At 38.0% G+C, this 21711-nt stretch overlaps 1 protein-coding gene across 1 annotated transcript in view; it reads right to left on the bottom strand.

Annotated features, from left to right (window-relative positions):
- Positions 1–21711, bottom strand: part of CDKAL1 (CDK5 regulatory subunit associated protein 1 like 1) — a 409356-nt gene that overhangs the window by 101300 nt on the left and 286345 nt on the right. Inside the window, 1 exon segment of the mRNA XM_032688042.1 lies at positions 9407–9587. Within this exon segment, the coding sequence (XP_032543933.1) occupies positions 9407–9587 (181 nt within the window).

Genomic DNA, 21711 nt, shown 5'->3' with positions numbered 1-21711 from the left:
GAAAAATATTTATAATGAAAGGAGAAATTTCCCTGAGACGCTGCCCACATGTATATTTATACTGGAGATAAAAAACTGTTTTCTCCCTTAAAATCAAAGACTTTTTTACCTTATCTGTGACAGTATCTTCCCTCCCTTCTATTCTGCACAGGAGTATGTGGTGTTCCAAACTCCTGATGCCATGGCAGCTTCCTTGCAACTAAAAATCTCACAGTAATATCAGACTTTTCAGACAGACTCATGGGGGGAGGATGACAGGTCATGACTGCTCCTGGTCACTAAAAATCTTACAGGACTACAGTTTCCAAAAAGTAATTTTTTTTTTATACTGAACTGTCAACATGTGGGCTGCACATGGCTACAAGTACCAGCCCGCAAAATTACCATGACTTTAAGAGTACTTTCATTATCTTTGCAAATTCTGTAACTATTTCAGGCTTGCCAGTGAATTTTAGAAAGAACTTTGCCTCTTTCTCCATGTGTATATTCTCCACATTTCACTTTCCAATGTTCCTTAATTATTTTTCTTAACAGTATGGCCTAGATTGAACCCGTAGCCATATTTCACTTTAATATGCTCAAATTTTCAAATTGGATTTATAAAGTTCACGAGGAAGCTGTTGGTAATTTTCATCCCAATCAGTGCCTGCTGTAAAAACAAAGTAAAATTTAAAAAAGTGGAGCACCAACTTGGTTTCCTAAGTGTATTTCCAATCTAGCTTTGAATTTTGACTTGTTTTCTCAAGCAAGACAGTTGTGCTCCTTGAAAATGTAAGACTTCTATTCTACCGAGTGTCTGAAGTACACTAGTGTAGGATTTAAGAGCCACAGCTCCAGGCTAGAGTAAAAATAGTTTTGTCTTTTCTCAGGGGTCTGACTCTGCACAGTCCAGCTGTTACTGTGCAATTTAACTCATTCCCCAGATTCAGCTATGAACTGAATTTTCAGCAGCTCCATATGCAGATCATTTATAGCTTTCCAAAAGGGTACAACCTATTTTAAAACCTTACCAGCTCAACTGTCTCCCACAACAACAAAAACAGATTTTCATTTCAGCACCTGGTCAAATAACTTGAAGTGGTATGAACTCTAGCTGAATCTAGCTCTAAAATAAAGCGGTCTTTAAACTTTTGTAAAGTTCTATTTAGCAGCTTTGTCTAACCACAAAACCCCTATTCACAGGTAATTACCTTCCTTTGAATTCATTGCAAAAACCCGCAGTTCTGGCTACACACCAAATGGTGAGCACTGGAGTAGATTTAAAGATACAGCATAAAAGTAGTCAAATGTTTTGACCGTATTTCAAAGAGGGGAAAGGAGGAACCTGGCTTTCATAGGTCAGCCAGTTCATATAGTTTCTGGAAAAAAAACACCAGGGAGGAAAACATGCAAAACTATTTGTAACCATCTAGAAAGTAATAAAAAGAACCGACATTGATATGCCACTAACCAACAGATATCCTAACCAAAATAAATCCCATCAGAGAATAACTGGGTTTGTAGATGAGAGAATTCATAGCTATCTTGGTGGTTTGTAGGGCTTTCTGCAGTACCTCACATGTTTTTCTCATAAAAATCAGAAGTGAACAAAATAAAACTACTAGAAAGCAACTTGCTGGAAAATGTTAACTTGGAATACTACAATAGTTCAGTGAAAAATATGAAGAATTATATATTGTTTTTTTTCTTCATGGTCTGCCTTCCCCTCCAGCGTTCACATTTTTAACTCCCTGCTCCCAAAGTTGCCATAAAAGTCTTCACTCAGGTCTTTATTCTGGCAGAATAGCAAGCAGTAAATATAAGTGCACCGCTGAAAAAACAAAGTTTAGTACAGAGGTTCAGCAGTCGAACTCAGACATTAATCAGTCTTGGCTTCTCGAACACATGAAGTACATTCTGCATGTTACACCATGCATTATTGCATGTGTTGGGGAGGGGGGATATGTGTCAGGGGCCAAGAATCTTTGATACAGCAGAAACAGTTACCACAGCTGCATCTAATTCCTGGGGCATGTAATGCCATTTAGTCACAGCACTTAACAGGGGAGCTCAAAGGTAGTGATGGTAGGCTGGAGTAGCAGTACTGCTGAATAAGTGGCATTGTTCCTTTTTCTACTCACTTTTTTTCCTTTTCTCCCACCTTCTCATGTCCCCATATTTTGGAAAAAGAATATCCCTACATAATCCCATTGCATGATCTTTGGATTGGTCACCGTTAAGCTAAGGCAAGAAGTATTGGTGACTCCGCTATGCCCATATTAGAAATTAGATGGTTCCTTCCTTTCTGGGCATTTAAATCACATTAACTAATTAACACCACCCCAAGTTGCACTCTCTCACCTCTAAGTGCTTAACAGTGCCACTGCTTCTGTCAAAAATCACAGAGTACATGAAACCCTATCAAGGTATTTCTAAATCCATCCCAGATAGCGGATGAATTCTTTCCTTGCCTTAGCTCTAACCTTGGCTTCCATAGGCACATTGTGCTACATCACTACCCACTAACATCCAAAGCATATGCTCAAAGGCAAGAGCAGTCCTCAATTGTCATCTCTCCCTACTGTCTGCTCAACAGGGAGCTTACCAGCCTGTTCTTTGATGGTACACCTACAAGGTCCAGCTGTGCTAGCTTTCCTTTAGAGTTCTGAATACAGCATAAGGTGTCCCTTGTACAAGCAATGCTGTTCCATTTGCTGTCCTGCTGCCTGGAGTTAAAAAATGCTGAAGGAGAGGACAGCTAATATTGCCCGATACAGGACTGGTTATTTCTCAATCAGGCTGGGACAGTCTAGTGACAGATTGACAATTATTTATTTTGAATAGTTAGGAGCACATGAGCTACCACGGAAGATTCAGCTGTTTGTGTGTAGAGATGCATGACTACAACACCTGTATCCATCCAGCAAAGGAGGAATTAAACATTATATTGTATTCACTGTATCCCAAGAATACCTATTTCTAGTGCCTTGCAGAATTTCAATCAAAGAGAGATATGGTGGATCTGCAGCCATTCAAGTCATGAAAGTGTCATAAAACTTCTTGGAGACCTCCTAAAGGGAAGCAAAAGCAAAGCAGTCTAAGAAAAATAGGTAGCCATCATACAATAAAGGCATAAAATACAAGATGGCTGGTTTGCTCCCACAGAAATGTCAAATACAACTTGTCTGGCAGACAACACTGAGAAGGTCTACATTGCATTATGCTAACCTTACAGAAAAAAAATCTCAGTGCATTATGTACTGCTCCTACAATTGATAAATATAATGACAGATCTAAGTGACAGTTTGATTAAATGGAGGGGGACACGGTGTCTGATTATAGATTATTTTTTTTCTACTAATAATGATGAGTATATTAACAGTGTGCTCCTATTCTACCTCTTCTGATTCTCTTCCCCATGCCATGGGGGAAGGGTGAGTGAGTGGCTGCATGGTGCTTAGTTGCCAGCTGAGGTTAAATTACATCAAACACATAAAATGCCCAGTATGGATGAAATTTTAGAATCAGGAGAATTTTTGCTTGAACACAGTATTTGTGGGTAGATGGATGGCAGAGGGGCAAACCACATGCAGTGTGCTTGGATGGACATGGTACATTCCTATGGAAAAGAAACAGACTGTAGGCCTGGCTGTCCTTGAACAAAAAGCTAGCCTAGGGCAAGTACTGCTTGCGATGAAGGCTGCTGAAAACTGAGCTTTTGGAGACTGGGTAGACACTTGCAAGACACTTTGTCCACCATGGACATGGCATGCCCATCACTCCCTTCAGGTACTGAAAGACTTCAGTAATTCCCCACTATAAAACATAAAAGACAAGATAAGCACCACACAGCTGCTCACCTGCTCCTCCCTCCTGCAGTGGGATGGGGGAGAGAATTAGAGGAGTAAAAGTGAGAAAACTCATAGGCTGAGATAAAGACAGTTTAATGGGATAGAAACAGAAGAAAATTATAACAATAATATCCTCCTCTGGCAATATTCCAAATTACAGTTTGATTGTCCACCCTCTCTATCAAGTGAGGAAGAAGAAAAATTTCAAATGGGGCCTTAAGCAACAACTAGGCTTTGAACAAGGGGACTGTTCGTGCAGTAGTCCTCAGGCCTGTCCAGACAAGGCAAGATGGAAAAAATGTGCTCTACGCTGCAGTTGAGGGAAATGGTCATACCTGCAGAAAGCACCAGGGGAGCAGAAAGCACCTCTGGCAGAAAGCACCAGGGGAGCCTCTAGGTCGACTCCTAGGGTGGTTCTGGAGTTGGAGATACAAAGGATCTGAAGCCTGCCATATCCCAATGGAAAAAGAGATACTGGCAGGGGTTTGAGCTGCTTTGGAAGTGGTTGGTACTGTAGCACAGCTCCTCTTAGCATCCTAACTGGCAGCATTGAACTGGATGTTCAAAGGACAGGTCTCCACACACCACTCAACTGATGCTACATGGACTAAGTGTGTGGCACTGATCACACAAAGGGATTGAATAGGAAATGCCAGTCATCCAGCAGTCTTGGAAGTGATCATGGACTGGCAAAGATGGTAAAGATTTCAGTATTGCCAGAGAAAGAGGTGATGCGTGTTGAAGAGGCCTCGCATTGGGTGCCAAAAAGGACTCCTGTGGTTTAACTCCAGCTGGAAACTAAGTACCACACAAAGCTGTTCACTCAGTGCTCCCCACCTGCCCTCAGCAGGATGGTGGAGAGAATCAGGAGAGAAACAGTGAAAAAACTCTTGGGTTGAGAAAAATACAGTTTAATGGGACAGAAAAGGAAGAAAATAATAATAATAATTATAACAATGATAAAAGAAATAGAATATACAAAAACAAGGGATGCACAATGCAATTGCTCACCACCCTCTGACCACTGCCCAGCCAGTTTCCAAGCAGCTGCCCCTGGCCAGCTTTTTATACCAAACATGATGCCACATGGTATGGAATATCCCTTTGGCCAGTTTGGGTCAGCTGTACCAGCTGTGTCCCCTCCCAGCTTCTTGTACCCCTCCAGCCTTCTTGCTGGCAGGGCATGAAAAGCTGAAAACTCCTTGACTTTGTATAAACACTGTTTAACAACTAGAAATATCAGTGTGTTATCAACATGATTCTCATATTAAATCCAAAACACGGCACCATCCCAGCTACTAGGAAGAAATTTAACTCTATCCCAGTCAAAATCAGAACTGTTATGAAGTTTGTAACTTGGTTATTCACCTCAGTATAGTAAGTATAGTGCTTAATACATCTAATACAGAGAGAAAAATTTAATGAGACACTTCAGAGGAATTAAAGTAACATTCAATAGTTGAGTGTCTAAATTTTCTAGGTAGATGATATACGAAAAGACGGAAGGAAAGAGAAAGTGAACATGTATGTAGTCTTATCTAGATATCACGTCTTTTTTTAAAATCTAATAATTACACCAATAATTGAAACTGAATTGCTTACACTATTGAAAACAGATAAAGATTAGAATCCACACTGCAGTTAATGGCAGTGTAATCAAGAAGCTGCAGTCACATTACTGCTCTCAAAACAGCTGCCATCTATTATTCTCAGTAGAGATTAACCTAATTGTACTTTACTATGATTCTTATTTTCAAAATGGCTATTTCCTCATGTAATTTCCAAGTGACAGAAGTCAAGTTGATCCTGAGATGACAATCTCCCCTAATGTTTCAGAAATTGTAATGGATCAGATCACACAGGACAGAGATAGAAATTTCCTTGCAAGTCCCCACATGAGTAATAGCTGCCTTGAAAAAATAAAGAACAGAGAAGTTAAAATTATCAAGAACATAAGGTGTTACACATCCTTAATTTTAGAAAAAAAGAGTAATTTTCACACTTAGAATTAAAGTATTTTGATCCTTTGCAATGCAGCTAAATATGAATTCCCTACCAAACACATCTAACTCATGTTCTCTTAGATTGCTTATTATATCATTAGTTTGACTAGAATCTGTAATTTGAGTTACACAATTATCAGCACTATCATTTTTATAATTAAACACAGTAAATAAACTGATAAATTCAGATATAATAATAATAATAATAATAGCAGCAATAACAATACACAAAATAGCATTTCCTCATTAACACACTTCAGAATGAGAATTGTCTACTGACAGCCCACTGGACATAATGAGCACCCAGACTCATCTCTGAAACAGTTTATTTAGCAGTAGGTAGATAAGATGGGGGCAAAGGCAATGAAAAAAATGGGATAGTATTTAAGTTCTGAACAACATCTTGACTCGTTTTCCACATACACGACTCAGCATCACCGTAATTGCTTATCAAAAAAATAAATCATGCCGAGGTTTGTTCTAACTTTTCTCTAAACTGGAGAAACTATTTATGGTAACCATAATCTAATTGATGGTTACAAAATGATGAGACCATTTAGACAGATGTCTGATTCTCCATGGACATTCTTTCTCCAGGAGAATTAAGAAAGGCCTGCAGCCTTAACTGTTTTTTCTGAAATTATGGTGGCAGAACTGTCCATCTAGATTAGCGTCATCTGCCCTTTTAGAAAAATACTGGTGCCTGTAAGGCTTTCAAAGATAAATTATCTATGTGAAGGGATGATTCCATGTTGAGCTACTGATTCTTTTTCTATTAAGATAAACTCAAATGGGGATCTTCTCCAAAAAGGTAATTACATTTAAGATCTCCATCCAAACTATGCACTAAAAATTTGAAAATACTAAATATTTCTGTGCTTAATATTCTACCGGTTGTCCCTAGAAGTCTTAAGATCTTCTGAAAAAAACTAACCTAAAAGGAACTGACATGGCAAATATCTTATTATTGCGGCTGTGATACTTGGGTAGAATCACTGAAGTTGCAATGAACCTGAGCTGGAGAAGTGGAACTCACTAAAGTGGAGCAGTTTGCAAATAACAACAGATCTGCCCATTGCAGAAGTATCGCAAAACTGAAATAACATAGCACATACATGCAGTCTCGAGAAAAAAAATCCTACAAGAATAACAATTGTCAAATAACTTGCTCGCTGGTCCAGCATCAGTAGTTAAACAATACAGTCAAAATTCTTTTCCTATAAAGAAATCCTACCAACAGATCCACTGCAGAGGATAACGTTATGAACATCCTGTAAAAGCACTAGCTCACAAGTTCAGACTGGTGATATAACATACCACATGCACACTCAGACACTTGCGTGGGCCAGTTGTATGTCAGTTCATGTGCTATTTCTTTCCATAGGCAAATGCAATAAAATAAATTTATTAACATGGATAATATTTTACTGGAGGATGAAAGGGTAAGAGTGCATAATGTGGATGATCATGTGCTACTTCCTTTTCCTAGCAGAGAAACATACGTAAGTTACCCTAGGCAAGGAATGACAAATTAAATGCCTGTCCATTCTTGGCAAAGCAGGAAAGACCATCAGCTGCTGTCTAGAAGTAATGTGAATATAAAACATACGAGATTAGCACAAGCTCTTCCTGCTCTGTTTGACTAGTTACTCTCCATTTCTCCTAAGAGATAAAAGAACAAAGGATCTCATAACACAGGATTTTTGAAGGACTACAGGGGGGAAAAAAAAAGAAAAAAGAGAAACAAAATCTATTAATTACAGATTTTCATCAGCCCTGGATTAGAGGCCCCATCTTCTTTGAAGGTTCTAATTCACTGAAAGCAATAAGTACTAGTGCTACAAAGAAGAAAGAATGTAAAACTGGGTTAAATTGACAATTACCATTTTCCAAGTAAAACTTCTAACCACGGAACAGCTAATGTTCTTCTAATAATTTAGCTCTTCACATACCGCCTCCCCATAGCACCCAGTTAAACAGAAGACGGTAAATTAACTTAAGCTCTTTGTACCTCTTGTGAAAATAACACGCTTCAGAAACTGTGAATGAAGGAATGCAAAACAAAAATATAAACTGACGTTTTGATTTTTAAGCTTCCTACCTTCCAAAAACTACATTTCCAATTTTTTTTCATTTACCATTGTCTATAAAAAGCATTCAAAACTAACAAAAATAATGCAACAGTGTGAGTTGGTTACACTAAGTAGACTACTTAGCAGCTACTTATATTTGAAAACTTACTGTTTCCTGTTATGACATGGTCTATAGTAATTGAACAGTCATTGCTTAAGCTGTACTTCTCTAAACAATAAACTGAAGAAGTCGAATATATTTCATTTTATGTCTCCACCAGCTGACACATCCTATGGAATTCATGGTATATACTGAGAGTAATCAGAAATACTTTGTTTAGATTTCAGACATATAAGCAAAGGGATACAAGTTCTGCTATATTGTTTTGACTTCATGTTGGTGTACCAGGATACATACATTGAAAGAAACAGGTTTTTATTTAAATTGATTTACATTGCTGGCTGACTTTCATTCTTACACTGAAAGGAAATATAAATGTTATTTATGCTGATAATAATGAGTAGAATTACTACAGGCATCAGTCTTGTATACTTTCCTGTTTTGAGATTCAGATTACAAAAATAACAAATTCAACTTTTTTAAGATAAATCAAATCATGCCTCTAGATATGATTGCTATTATTATTGCTTATAAATAGCTATTTATATCAAGGAAAATACAGTCAATAGCCATCTACCCTCTATATCAAAACAGGCTGTTTTCCTCATGGGAATTTAAAATGAGAATGTTGGCAGTCAGGAAGTGTTGAAAGGAAGGGAAGGAGAGGAAGGAAGGGAAGGAGAGGGAAGGAGGGGGAGAAGGAGGGAGGGAGGCAGGCAGGCAGGCAGGAAGGAAGGATAGAGAAAGAGAGAGAGAGAGAGAGAGAAAGAAGGGGAAGAGAGAGGAGGGGGTAAAGAGCGAAACAGAGATAAGGAGAACGGGAACATCTAAAACATGAAGGATTAAATGCAATTTTCTTAATGGCCTCTAACATGCAGGCTGAAGGAAGTAAAGTTTACGAGCAGAGTATAAGGAGAGTCTCAAGAAGCGGCCTGCAAATTTGATATTTGACAGATAAATCAGAGATTAACATTGTTCTATTATTAATACTTTGCATAATTATTCACAATTAGCTTGAGATTGATGGAGTCACAGAAGTCTTAAAATGGAAAAAAAAAATTAATACTTGTAATCAATCAGCTATTGCTCTTGATACGCATTCACCCCAAACTTGATAGAAAGCAGACAAGACCTTCAGTACAACCATGATTTTACCCTTCCTAACAATCTGAACAAGTCACATATATATGAAAATGCATTCAGTGATCTAGCTAACATCTAAAGGCAGTTCAACAATCATTTCACTTACTGGACTGAAATAAACCTTAAACTGAATTGTGGTACAGTTATGCAGAAAAATCTCCATTTTCATGTACATGCTTTATGTATTAGAGGCATTTGAGTACACTGTGTACAGCAGCATAAGAAAATGGTTCTTACCACTGCAGCTGGAACTTGAGGCATTTTTGCAGCTGGTGTTCCTGGGCGTGGGTAAAACTGATTAATAAACAAGCTCGGAAACCTGTACTGTTCTACAAGTTTCATTGTTTCTCGAAAATCTTCATCTGTCTCTCCTGGAAACCCACAAATGATGTCTGTAGCAATTGTTATTCCAGGCACTCTGCAAAGAAAGTACAAAGGAAAACTTAAGTAAGGAATGTTAAAGTCTTCCTCCCTTAAAAGCTCATTTACACAGACTTATAACTCTTCAACTTTAGCTACAGAAATTAAGACCTAAAATGATCTTTGGAAAAAAAAAAGAGATTTTAACACCATTGCTTGGTAATGAGGGATGCATTTGGTACTCAGTTGAGAGTGAATGGAATAGAAGAAAGATATTGCAGCAAATATTGTATTAGGATTGTGACAAAGAGGGAAAACATCTGGATCAACACTTCCTTCATTCGAAATTAGAGGTGATCAGCAGAGCTTGTTATTTCTTGAATTCTAATTGTTTAATACATAACATTTTAACTGTTTGAGACTTAGGTGCTAGAAAATGTCAACCATTTAATGTTTTACAATGCTGCTATCAGAATAGAACAGGGTATCCAAAAGAGGGGACTGGCATGTCACATAACCCAGCAAATTCAAACAAAATTGGCTTCTGAGCAAAAAAGACATCTCTTAGTCCCAAGTTAATTTCTAACTCAGTACTCTATAAAATCAGCCTATGCCTTTCTTCAAAAGAAAAACAAAAAACTTAAGTTCACAAATGCACAAATGTTATTTAAGCAAGGTCAACATTTCCTAACTGTTCCTCTTGGACTGAATATGCAGAACCCACACAGCACACAGTAGCTCAAGAGAGAGCAGCTAACAAGAGGCAGCCATCAGACACAGCAGGTAACACAGAAGGATGTACCAAAGGGGGTGAAGTAAGGGGGCCTTAGCTGAAATTGTGCCACAGTAACAATCCTGGACATGGTGGTAGCAGGTCACTGAGCATTTTCCCCAGCAGACATTGGAGCAGCTGTCAAGGCTTGCACCCCGACTGGGCTTCAGATGGTGGATGCAGGCTTCAGAGAGTCCTTGAGGGCTCTCTCTAAAACGAGGAGAGATGACCCTCTGTCCCGCAGGAGCTGCGCATTTTGGAGGAGCTGCGTCTCCAAGTCGAGGAGTTACAGAAGGTTGTGCAACATCAGAGAAGATGAAAAGGAGATGGCAGTGCTAGGTTAATGGTTGGACTTGATAACCTTAGAGGTCTTCTTCAACCTTGATGATTCTATAATTCTCTGCAACTCAATAGTTTGAGCAGTCCCTTGATTGCAGTACAGAAGCAGGTAGTGTCAACACCCACTACCAAGGGAAGCAGGAACTCTGGAGAAGGGGAAGGATGGAAGCTGGTGACTTCTGACACCAAGAGGAAGGATCTTGACCAACCTAAGGGCTTGCAACTGCAAAATATGCTCATCACCCTTAAAGCTGAAGCGGAGTAGATGTGATGACAAGCAAAGTATCTGGCCCACCTAACCCCTAAACCATGCAAATCTACCAGGAAGAAGCACTGCGTCACCATAATGGGTGACTCCCCGCTGTGGCAGACACATGCACTCACTCATGTGTTAACCCAACCAACCACCTCGAGAGGTTTGCTGTCTGCCAGGGGCAAAGATCCAGGATGCTGTGGGGCTTATCTGGCCCTTTGACTGCTACTGTCCACTGTTACTTCATGTGAGCACAAATGATCCTGTAAGCGGAAACCTAGACAGTATTCCAGAAGTGATTCCAGAGCTCTTGGGGGCGGTAGTCAAGGGCATGGGGCTCAAGTGATGCTCCTCATCAGGAAGCACTTTTTGACTGAGAGTGACTAAGCACATGTTGCTCTGGGAGGTCATGGAGTCTCCCTCCTTGCAGATATTCAAAAGCCATCTCATAACGGTCCTGTGCAACTGGCTGTAGGTGGCCCTGCTGGACCAGGGGGTTGGACAAAATGAGCTCCAGAGGTCCCTGTCAGCTTCAGCCCTTCTGTATTTCTGTGACATGGTCATAAAAAATGAGTCCTACAACCAAGAGATTACTGCATAGTACTTCCAGAATACCCTATGGGACCCAGGAGATATCAACTCAGTTTTCCAAATCTGACACTAGTCAGCTGGATGACCACTGCCTTGGGAGAGACTGTAAAGCCACAGCACTGTTTTGTATTCGGCCCGCTTGTGTAGAATGGGAATAATGGTAACATCTTCTGCTGAGAGGCAGAAACATATAGTGCTCAGTGCTCCCTACTGACATAGATGGGACTACTTCCACAAAGCAGAGTTGATTCTACACTGTCAGTAATGACAATGGGGAAAATATGATTTATGAGGAAAAGTAAGAACTCTATAAAGATATTTGCGGTATGTGACTTAAAACTGTCCCTGTTTCAAGTGAGGAAATAGATATCTTCCAAAGGTCTCTCTCAACCTAAATAATTCTACAGTTCTTAGGTAGGCAAGGGAACAACTGAAAGAGATTCCTTTAGGGGTGAAGGGCAGAAGGAGAACTGTCACAACCAAAACTCACACCTGAGCTTAAGAAGGGATCTCCAAGACTGTCCCCAACATAAAGAAATGGCTGGAAGGCTTCTATTCCCCTCATCAGGACAAGAGAATGCAGAACTGTAAATACCAATGCATGTAGTTCAAATGACATTTATAGAGCATTTGAATAGCCAAAGAGAACTATCATTTCCTATTATACAGTACACCACCACAGAAAAAAAAATAATGCTGTGATTACAGTGGGTGAAGAAACTTGAGTTTGAATAACTGAAAGAAACAGTTCCTGAAACAATAAGCTCTACTGGAGAAGGTGAATCTGTTTGCAAAAGATCCAAGAAAAGGGAAGCAGAGAATACTGTTCTTATTGATTTGATTAGGTGCAATATTAGAGTATAGTTTATATTCACCACAACGGCCTTCACACAAATAGTACATGGTAGTAAATATATCCTAGTTTGTTTTGGTTTTTAACTTATATAATTTTTTGTTTTGTTTAAGTATTGGCAATAAGTTTATACTAAAGCAAATGTCTTGTCCTCCTTTTAATACATGTCTGCATATATAGGTAGCAGCATGGGAATTTGTAAGACATATTATTAGAAACTTCTTCCACGTTCTCCTTATGAAAAATCCCCACCAAAGAAACCAAATTCTATCAATTTCTTTCTGTGTTGATGAATTCAGACTCTACCATTTGAGATGAAGTTAAAAGATGGCATTTGAATGACAAATCAAAACCAGTAAAAAACTGAATATTTTCAAGGACTTGGTTCACTAACCATAAGTGGTAAACACAGGCTGAATATTGTACAGAACAGCAGAAATCTCCAGACCTGTTGGCTAAACAGTCTCAATTACCACTGCTCTTTTAAGACTGACAAATGTCGAGGTATGAAGTTCTCCTTGATATCAACAGAATTCATTAGCTTTAAGGACCGAGTGAACAACAGCATCTTATTCTGCAACGTGATTTTTTTCATATCATAAATATCTTGTCATGAAATATCTTGTGCAGCAATAGTTAGCTCATGGAAGAAAGAGTACATTCCTTTATAAATCAGTACCACCTAACATCAGCTGCCATGTCTCAGAATATGAACAGAACATTCATTACATTTGACAAAACCATTATAATGAAGTTATTTTAACCATTTTAATGACACTATTGGCAACAGTCAAAGCATTTATTACCAATGGTAGTAGTAATACCATCCTTTATAAAGGCTTGGTTGTTTCTATAGCAACATGAATTATAAGGTCCAATCAAGCTAGATACAATAAAATATGCTCTTTTTCTCTGTAACACAAGTTGTCATTCAGTTAAAAGGAAATTACATATTTTAAAAATTCATAAACTCTACAAATGTCTGAACTCCATTTGCTGATAAGGTGTTAATTATCTTAGTAATTAGATTTATTCCTGGATGGAATTATTACACACAAAGAAAAGCTTGGGTATGAAAAGAGAATAAGAACCACAGTGTATTCAGCAATAGCAATTAATTACAGTTCAATCCAGTATAACTGCCTAAAATATGACATTGCACAGTGCATTTTTATATCATTGTTGATTATGCTGTTTTCAAAGAAGTTTAAAAAGGGGAGAAAAGCATAAGATTTCACTCAGAATAAAATCCAAAATGTCAAAAATCAAGCTCTTAGTCTTTTTCAAAGCACTGACGAACAAAAATATGTACAATTAGTTCCACATGAGAAACATAATTTCTTAATGAAAAAAAAGAGCAGAAAAAAGATATAACACAGAAAAATATAAAACACACACACTTGAAAATTGAAGTGACCTTTGCTCTGACAGCCTGAAAGAAAGCAGCACAAAATTCTTTATTACATAGATTCAGATGATGTTTAAAAAATTGCCTCCTCTATGAAATATGATGGAAAATTACACTAGAATAGGTTCTTGTGCATCAGCCAATATTAAATTTTTTTACATGAAATGCAGTTTATGTATTTTGAAGTAAGAAAAGAAGAAACTGCTAAACATCATCAGTAAGCATTTTGTAACATTACATAAATGCATTTACAGCCAGTCTAAAAATTCAATTGCAACATGTTTTCTAGGATGCAGGACAGAAGCTTTGAAACACGTTGTTCAGTGAACCAGGAATGCACAGTGGTTCTTATGAAAGTGAAAGCAATTAAAAAAAAAAAACCAGAAAGCTGCTTCAAACATAGAGAACTTAGGATGCTCCTTATTAGCATAGCTAATGGACTTGGTGAGTCTGTTTCAGTACTTCTGAGTATAAAATGACTAAAGCTTTGCCAGCCATTTTAAACCTATGTAATTCTGACAAAAGTGAAAAAGATTGCAGGCAATCATTTTATCTGGCAATCATAAATCTTGCAAGATTTTTTCTCTGAAGACATACAGTTGTCTCTATTTCAAGTTGACTCTCAGTTGGAAAATTTTACAATGAAATTGTGGACTTCCAGAAAAAAAGATGAATTTGACGAATAACCAATGCTATGTATGAGATAATACAGTCCTAACACTTAGGATTCCTGAATATTCTCTCTTTTATGTCCCTCTGCATACATAAATCCCTTCCATCCATTCAAGCAGATTTATGCTCTGTCATCCTGAAGTAGATCAACAATACAATCACTATTATCTTGGGCAATTCTGACCATCCAAGAAGAAGCAACTACTTCATCTTACAGTGAAGACGTGTCCATTTTAGTGTGATGCTATAAGGACCAGCATACCCATGAACAAGTGCTGACAGCACAGATATCCAAAACCTCACAGAAAGAAGGAATAAATGTTTGAAAGAATACAATGTTTGAAGAAAAGCAACATCTTACCCTCTACCTAAGGAAGAACCAAGTCAGCCACTTGGGGCACTCTACTTTCCAAAGGAATGACTGATGCCTGGAAGTCACGTTGTGGTTAAGTAAAGCATGTGCTGTGGGTAACTGCGGCCCTGAGAATTGTCTCCTCACAGCTCACAGGTATCTGAGCTCGAAACAAGTCCAGAAAAATAAATCAGTCTGAGGTGAGCTCTGTGCTAGTACAGGTGGTTCCTGGAGCTCTGTTTGTTCAGGTATCTCTATGGTGTTATCAATAACCAGAAAGCAGTGCAGGCATACCCTTAACAGTGCAGTTACCTGCTCTTTTCTGCCCAGGGGAGAAAACAGACACTGAAAAAGCAGTGACAGGGAAGTACAGGAGATATTACAGCAACAGTCACCACGGACTGATTCACCAATAAGGGGAGTTAAAGAACTCTTGATGGAAGATAAGTTGGGAGTGAAATGCAAAATTCCTGGTCATTTGATTTAAGAGAGAGATAAAAGTGTCTAGCTGCCAAAAATAAAGCAGGAAGTCCGTTCTCCCTCCCCCCGCCATTTTCACAGAGTAAGATTTCTAAGAAAGCATCAGCAAAATTGTGAAACTTTGTGGGATTCACTTGTTACTTGGATTATTTCATGTGGTTTTAGTTACACAAAACATTTCCTTTAGCAATAACCATTACAAACCAAATCCATACTCAGAGAAGAAATTATGTAAAGAAGCTAAAATTATCACCTTCAGCTACTCACATGATCACTTGAAATTCTTTTGCATGATCACATATTCTTCCCACTTCCATTTCAGCAATTAACATTTAAATCCAGAAATTACCTAAAGTCACCAACTTGCTCCTAAGCAAGATCACCCACCTCCACCCCTCCCAGCATAACAAAATACGAGATTAGAATAAATAATTATATGAATAAATTTAAAACACTATATGGTCTTACAGAAGGGTATTAGAACTGCCTGGGTAATCTATAGTAAGTAAGGTCAAAACAAAAAATGTGATGACCTAGCAACTTCTTGGTTCGTAAGTTCGAAATTTACATTGAAAAAATGTTAGGGAAAAAGAGTGGAATTCCCATGAAAATAAAACCAGTCCTCTCTGATATGCTATTTCAGCATCATAAATTATTTTAGATTTTAGAACATTTCTGCAGTATATCCCCATTTAGAGAACATGCACATGAAATGAGGTTAATGGATGAAATAATTTGAAGGTATGTGAGTTAGTCTTTCAAGTATATTTACAGAACCTAACAGGCACTGTGCCATTTTGTGTTGGAGCTGAAGATGTTTGTATCTTCCCCATGACCACACACAGTCCTCCAAAAGCCCTTTTCCCCCCTCTTTCTCTTTTCTCTACAAGGCCTAGTCTTGTGGGATTTCTGACTTCAACTTGAATTGCTCACTGCAGAGTCACACGAGCTGGAGCTCGCACAAGAGAAACAGACTGCTCAGCTGGAAGCACTGCCTCTTTCAAAGGCTAGTAACAACATGAAACTTCACCCTGCTCCTCTCTTGACTATATGGAGACTAACCTGAGAAATAAGCCATGGAAAAATCCCCACACTTTTAGAAAGGAATTCAGTCTGTTTCTGTTCTGAAATCCTCCTGCACTTCTCTCTTTTTTTTCCACGAACTATAAATGCAGCACAGGTCAATATATTCCTAATTTAAGTGTCTGGAGTTACAGGACTAAACCTGAAAATAAGTTCTGAAGTAGGGGGTTTTCCATCCTTTTCAGTTTACGATTTACCCTAAATTACACAATGGATGAACAGGCTTCTAATAAATGGATATCCACTGACAATGTTTTTCTTAGTAATCTTTTCCATATGTGTTTAAAAGTAGTCCAGGATGTACAAAGTTCAAAACCTCTGTGTCAGAAAAAAAGAGTTCTTTTGAATCCTCATATCAATTGCTCAACTGATTTACACATGGAGTGAAAGTAGAAAGTATGTTGGTTCAGTGACAATAGACATGTCATAAACATTTCTGTGTGAAGCCTTTTAGATGCTAACAGGCTGAGTCTTATGGTTAGATATAAATTATCATTTGGTAAGACAGCTTATTCAAATGCAGCAATATATGTAATGAACATCAATTTTTAAGAAAATATATAAGAAAACAAGTAGTACTTGTAAGAAAACAAGCAGTTCACCACAGAGCCTATGCACTTATTTTTTATATGAAATTCTATTTAATGCTGCCATTTCCTTTTCTGGTATTCAGTTGCTTTGGACACACATAACGACATCATCAAATTTTCAGGACAATTATCCCACAAGAGTGGGAGATTTTGCAATTGAATGTATGGTGAGTAGGGAAGATCCAATCATAACTTCTAAAGAAAGATATTTAAAATACTACTATAAAATTTAGCAATGAAAGTATAAATGTAAAGATAGGACAGCCATTTCACAGACTGCAACACAATTTAAAAGAACAGACAAATGGCAAAATATTGGCGTGAACCTGGCCAGGGAGTCGGACCGCAATAAAGTAAATATAAATTATGCAAAAGTAGTATCTGTTTCCACTCTTCTATAATTAGTATTAATATCTTTGACTTCCAGTTTTGTTTAAGTCTGAGGGTCCTTACATTTGCTTCTATCAAACCGTTCCTCAGATCAAGGCAACTGAAAAGATGAATTTACTGCATTTTGATTGACTTTCTATTGGAAGTGTAATAAAGGGTATTGGAAAAAACCTAAATGTATATTACATCCAATAATGTCAGATCCTGAGAGCAATGGGTGAAAGTCAAAGCTTCACTCTCTAAAAAAGATTATTTAACAAACTATCAGGCTTAAACTTAATTGTTTTTAAATTGTGTTCCATATTAGTTTTTCAGATCTTCTGTTTTAAATAGTTTTACCAAATTTAGACTTGTTTACAATGTATGTATTTCTATTAAATACAATAGCATGAGATTCCACCCTGGCAGGACACCTGTTAACATATTTTATTCAGGTACATGTTCCCACTGCAAAGCCAATTACATTATTTCAAATCTTTTAAAATGTTCTCTATTACTGCCTAACACAACACCAGGTTGTCTCACAAATCAAATCTCCTTCACATCACAGTTTGCCTGCATTAAAGCAAAGACGGTAACTTTATGCTGTTATCGTATGTAAAAGTCTGTAATGATTTCATTTATAAGTCAACTTGCTTACTTTCACTCAAATATTGAAATGCTGAATACTAGCAAACGTTTAAGTAAGTAATATTTTGTTTATGTGTGTAAATGCATAATTTTTAATACTTTTTTTAAAACTTATTTTCACAGCTTGGATCATATCTCTCTGAAATGAATGCCCAAGACACAACAAACCAGAGAAAGAAATTGTAATGCCATATTGTTTATATGCTTGCTTTGATTAAAAAATAACAAAACAGACAAATGAAATCCAGACATGACCACAGAGAAATGCTCAGAGCACTTTTTCAGACTATCCTTGCAGATTTCCCTGACAAAAGGTATATGCACATGGGAGATGTGTATATCCATTAAACCGTACCATTTAATTTGGAGGTGATTCATAGTGAAACACTTCAAATTTCAAGGTGTGCTGATTTTGACTGGGGTAGAGTTAATTTTCTTCATAGTGGCTGGTATGGGGCTGTGTTTTGGATCTGTGCTGAACACAGGGTTGATAATATAGGGATGTTTTTGTTATTGCTGAGCAAGGCTTATATACAGCAAAGGCCTTTTCTTCTTTCCATATTGCCACGCTGTTGAGGGCAGTGGGGTTGCATGGGAAACTGGGAGGAGACACAGCCAGGACAGGTGACCCAAACTGACTAAAGGGATATTCCATACCATATGACATCATGCTCAGTATATAAAGTTAGGGGAAGAAGGAAGAGGGGGACATTTGGAGTGGTGATGTTTGTCTTCCCAAGTAACCATTACATGTCATACAACTCTGCTCGCCTGGCTGAACACCTGTCTGCCCATGGGAAACAGTGAACTAATTCCTTGTTTTGCTTTGCTTGTGTGCATGGCTTTTGCTTTCCCTATTACACTGTCTTTATCTCAACCCTCAAGTCCTGTAGCTTTTATCCTTCCAATTCTCTCCCCGATCCCAGTATTGGGAGAGTGAGTGACTGCGTGGTGCTTGCTTGCTGGCTGAGGTTAAACCATGACACAAGGGTGGCAGAAACTATGTATTAAGTCTAAACTGGACAGCTACAGACTCACTGGGTGTATTCTGCTTTTTGCATTCCATGTCTTACAAAGCACTCATGGCTGCTCACAGTGGTAGATCCCACAGGGAACACGTTACATTTGAGCTTTGTGACCTGCAGTAATGTGCAACGGATTTGTAAGTGCAGCTTCATAGGCTGGTTTTGAATTTGGAGTCATTTGGAGTCAATTTGGAGTGGTTTTGATGTAAGTCACCTTAAAAAGGCTGTAGAATAGTATCTGTGATCAAGACACACAATCTAACAGCTCTTACAGTTTAATTGAGGGTGAGAATAGGCATTTTTTATGACTGTTCTCTTCCAAACCCACCTCCTGCCCCCAGAAGAGCTCTTTCAAAAATTGGGCTGAATGACACCTGGAGGCAGCTAGGAGACCTGATTTCCAGAACTCAGCTTGAGAAGGTATAGGTATGGAGGACACTGTGCGAGTAGGGACTGGGTTGTCCTTGTTACGGGGGAATAGTGACCTAGATAAAAAGTATATTTCATAATTAGCATGGCTCACTGCCTGAGGATAAAAGACTACACACAGTTTTACTCTCTTCAAACAATTATAGTGAAGGTGGCTAGAGTTTCTACTAGATGTAGCCCAAATGTTTTAGAAGAAACTTTGTAACACTTCCCATTATCGATTTTCTTAAAAAAACCCCGAACAGTTAAGGTTTGGACTAACTTTATTCAAATACAAGGTATTCTACTCTCCCCATAAACATGAAACATTTTAAAGAACTTCATTACAGATTTATAACTTCAGATCATTATTGTTTTATGATTAAAAAATGAGTGACTTAAGACAAAAAGCTCAACATCTTTAAACTTCATTTCCATTCAATCTCTAATAAATACCATCTGCTGTGTACTTTAGGGATATAATACCCGTCAAAAACTCAGCCGTATTATGAGAACCGGCACCAAGTTGATCTGAAATGCATATTTGAACAGATGTGTTTAAATTACATCTCTCTGTCTATCCACACACATAAATTCAGAATAAGCGTGTGTTGATTTAAAATGCATAAAAAAGGGATTTGGAGATGCATCAAAAGTGAACAGCATCTCAATGGATCAAGGCTCACATTACTAAAGGTCATCCCTAAAAATAAAGTTTGAATTTATTACGGGTTGCACCAGGGAACTGTTCTTGGGAACTGACTTAATGTTTGCTGCACTGAAGCAGCCATTGAAATTACACTAATTTTCTATGACCCTTCATTGTTTAACATTAGAGCTGTCAGGCATGGTCAGAAATAACAGGATCTCAGCCATAAGTAGCTGAGAATATGATATACTTTTTCTCAGTCTGACACAATGCTTATCACCAATACTAAACATCTTGGGCTCTGAGGACCCAACCACGTCTGTTCCAGTGACAGTCATTTAGCTCTTCACTCTGACACAGAAATCAAAATTATTAACATGCCTTTTTGGCATGATGAAACCAAATGAAAAAACTGCAAGCAGCACTCCCTTAACAAATGTTAATTAAAAAAAAAACAAACAAACACTTTCCGAACTTGTCTTTTTGCCCCTCTATAATCTACAGTCCTGCAATGTTTCAGGGACTTTGAAGATAAGACAGACCAGTCCAAAAGTCCACCTGAGCCAGTAGTCTACTGATAGCTATGGGCAGCAGAAGCAGTCCAGGTTTAAGAAGCAGAGGCCTTCAGAATGCCTACCTCCTTCCAACAACTGGATTTTGTCAGAGAGATGTTTTTGTAAGAAGTAGCCTCTGACGGACTTCTCCTCCATTAACTCATCAGTCTCTCCTTGAATCTAAACCTCTCCATATCATAACTACTTAAAAGAAAAAAAAAAAATCTCTCCTGAGCCTGCCATCTGGTAATTCCATTTGATGTCTCCTGATTGTTATGCTGGGTGAGATCAGTAACAACTCTGCTCACCTTCTTGGTACTCCTCATGATTTTACTGACCTCTGTTCTAGTCCCTCTCAATCAGCGCTTTTCCAGACTGAAGAGTTCTAAATTTTCTTTGTGTGACAGATCTGCCATATCTCTGATAATCTCTGTTAGTCTTCACAGTAACATTGCCCATTGTAACATATCCTTTCTGAGAGAGGTGTTGACAGCATCTGTTGGTTCTACTTCAGACAGAAGCCTGTATTGTGCCTGTTGACAATACAGGTACAAGATAAAAATCTCTTAAAGTACTTCTAGACTTTAGATAAATGACTTGCTTTTAAAAATTTTCATTCAATTTTGGGTTAATTTGTTTTCTAGTAAGCAGGTAGCAAAAAGTATTGTACCTTATACAAGGTAAAGGACGAGAGAGAAATACCAATGATGGTTGTTTATTTGTAAGAAAATGCAAGTGCAGCACTGGTAAACATTCCACACCTAGAGAAACGTTTACATCTCAAAATCATTAAAATACACTCACGTTGCAACAGCCACGTTCTGAAATTTACTTTAAGAGCAAAGTCTGCAACAGGGGCTACAAACTGGTAAAAATCTCTATCCAATACAATCAGTGTTAAAACTGACAAAAAGAGGACTCATACTACTGCTTTCCTTTGCTATGGGAAAACAGAAATTGCCAAATAAAAGATGGAGAAAACAAAGTCTCTCAACAGAGACAGAAACGCTGTGATGTGTCCCAATGTACATTCTTCATATGAGAAGCCCAAAATTACCAGGGTATCTACACCTTCTTCAAATCAGTATCAGCCTTCACTTCTTTCTGAGCTATTACTTAACAGAAATTCAGAA

This window comes from Chiroxiphia lanceolata, chromosome 1, assembly GCF_009829145.1.
Source record: "Chiroxiphia lanceolata isolate bChiLan1 chromosome 1, bChiLan1.pri, whole genome shotgun sequence".
Classification (NCBI taxonomy): Eukaryota; Metazoa; Chordata; class Aves; order Passeriformes; family Pipridae; genus Chiroxiphia; species Chiroxiphia lanceolata.
Note: the sequence above shows the minus strand (reverse complement) of the source record. Positions and strands in the feature narration are given on the sequence as shown.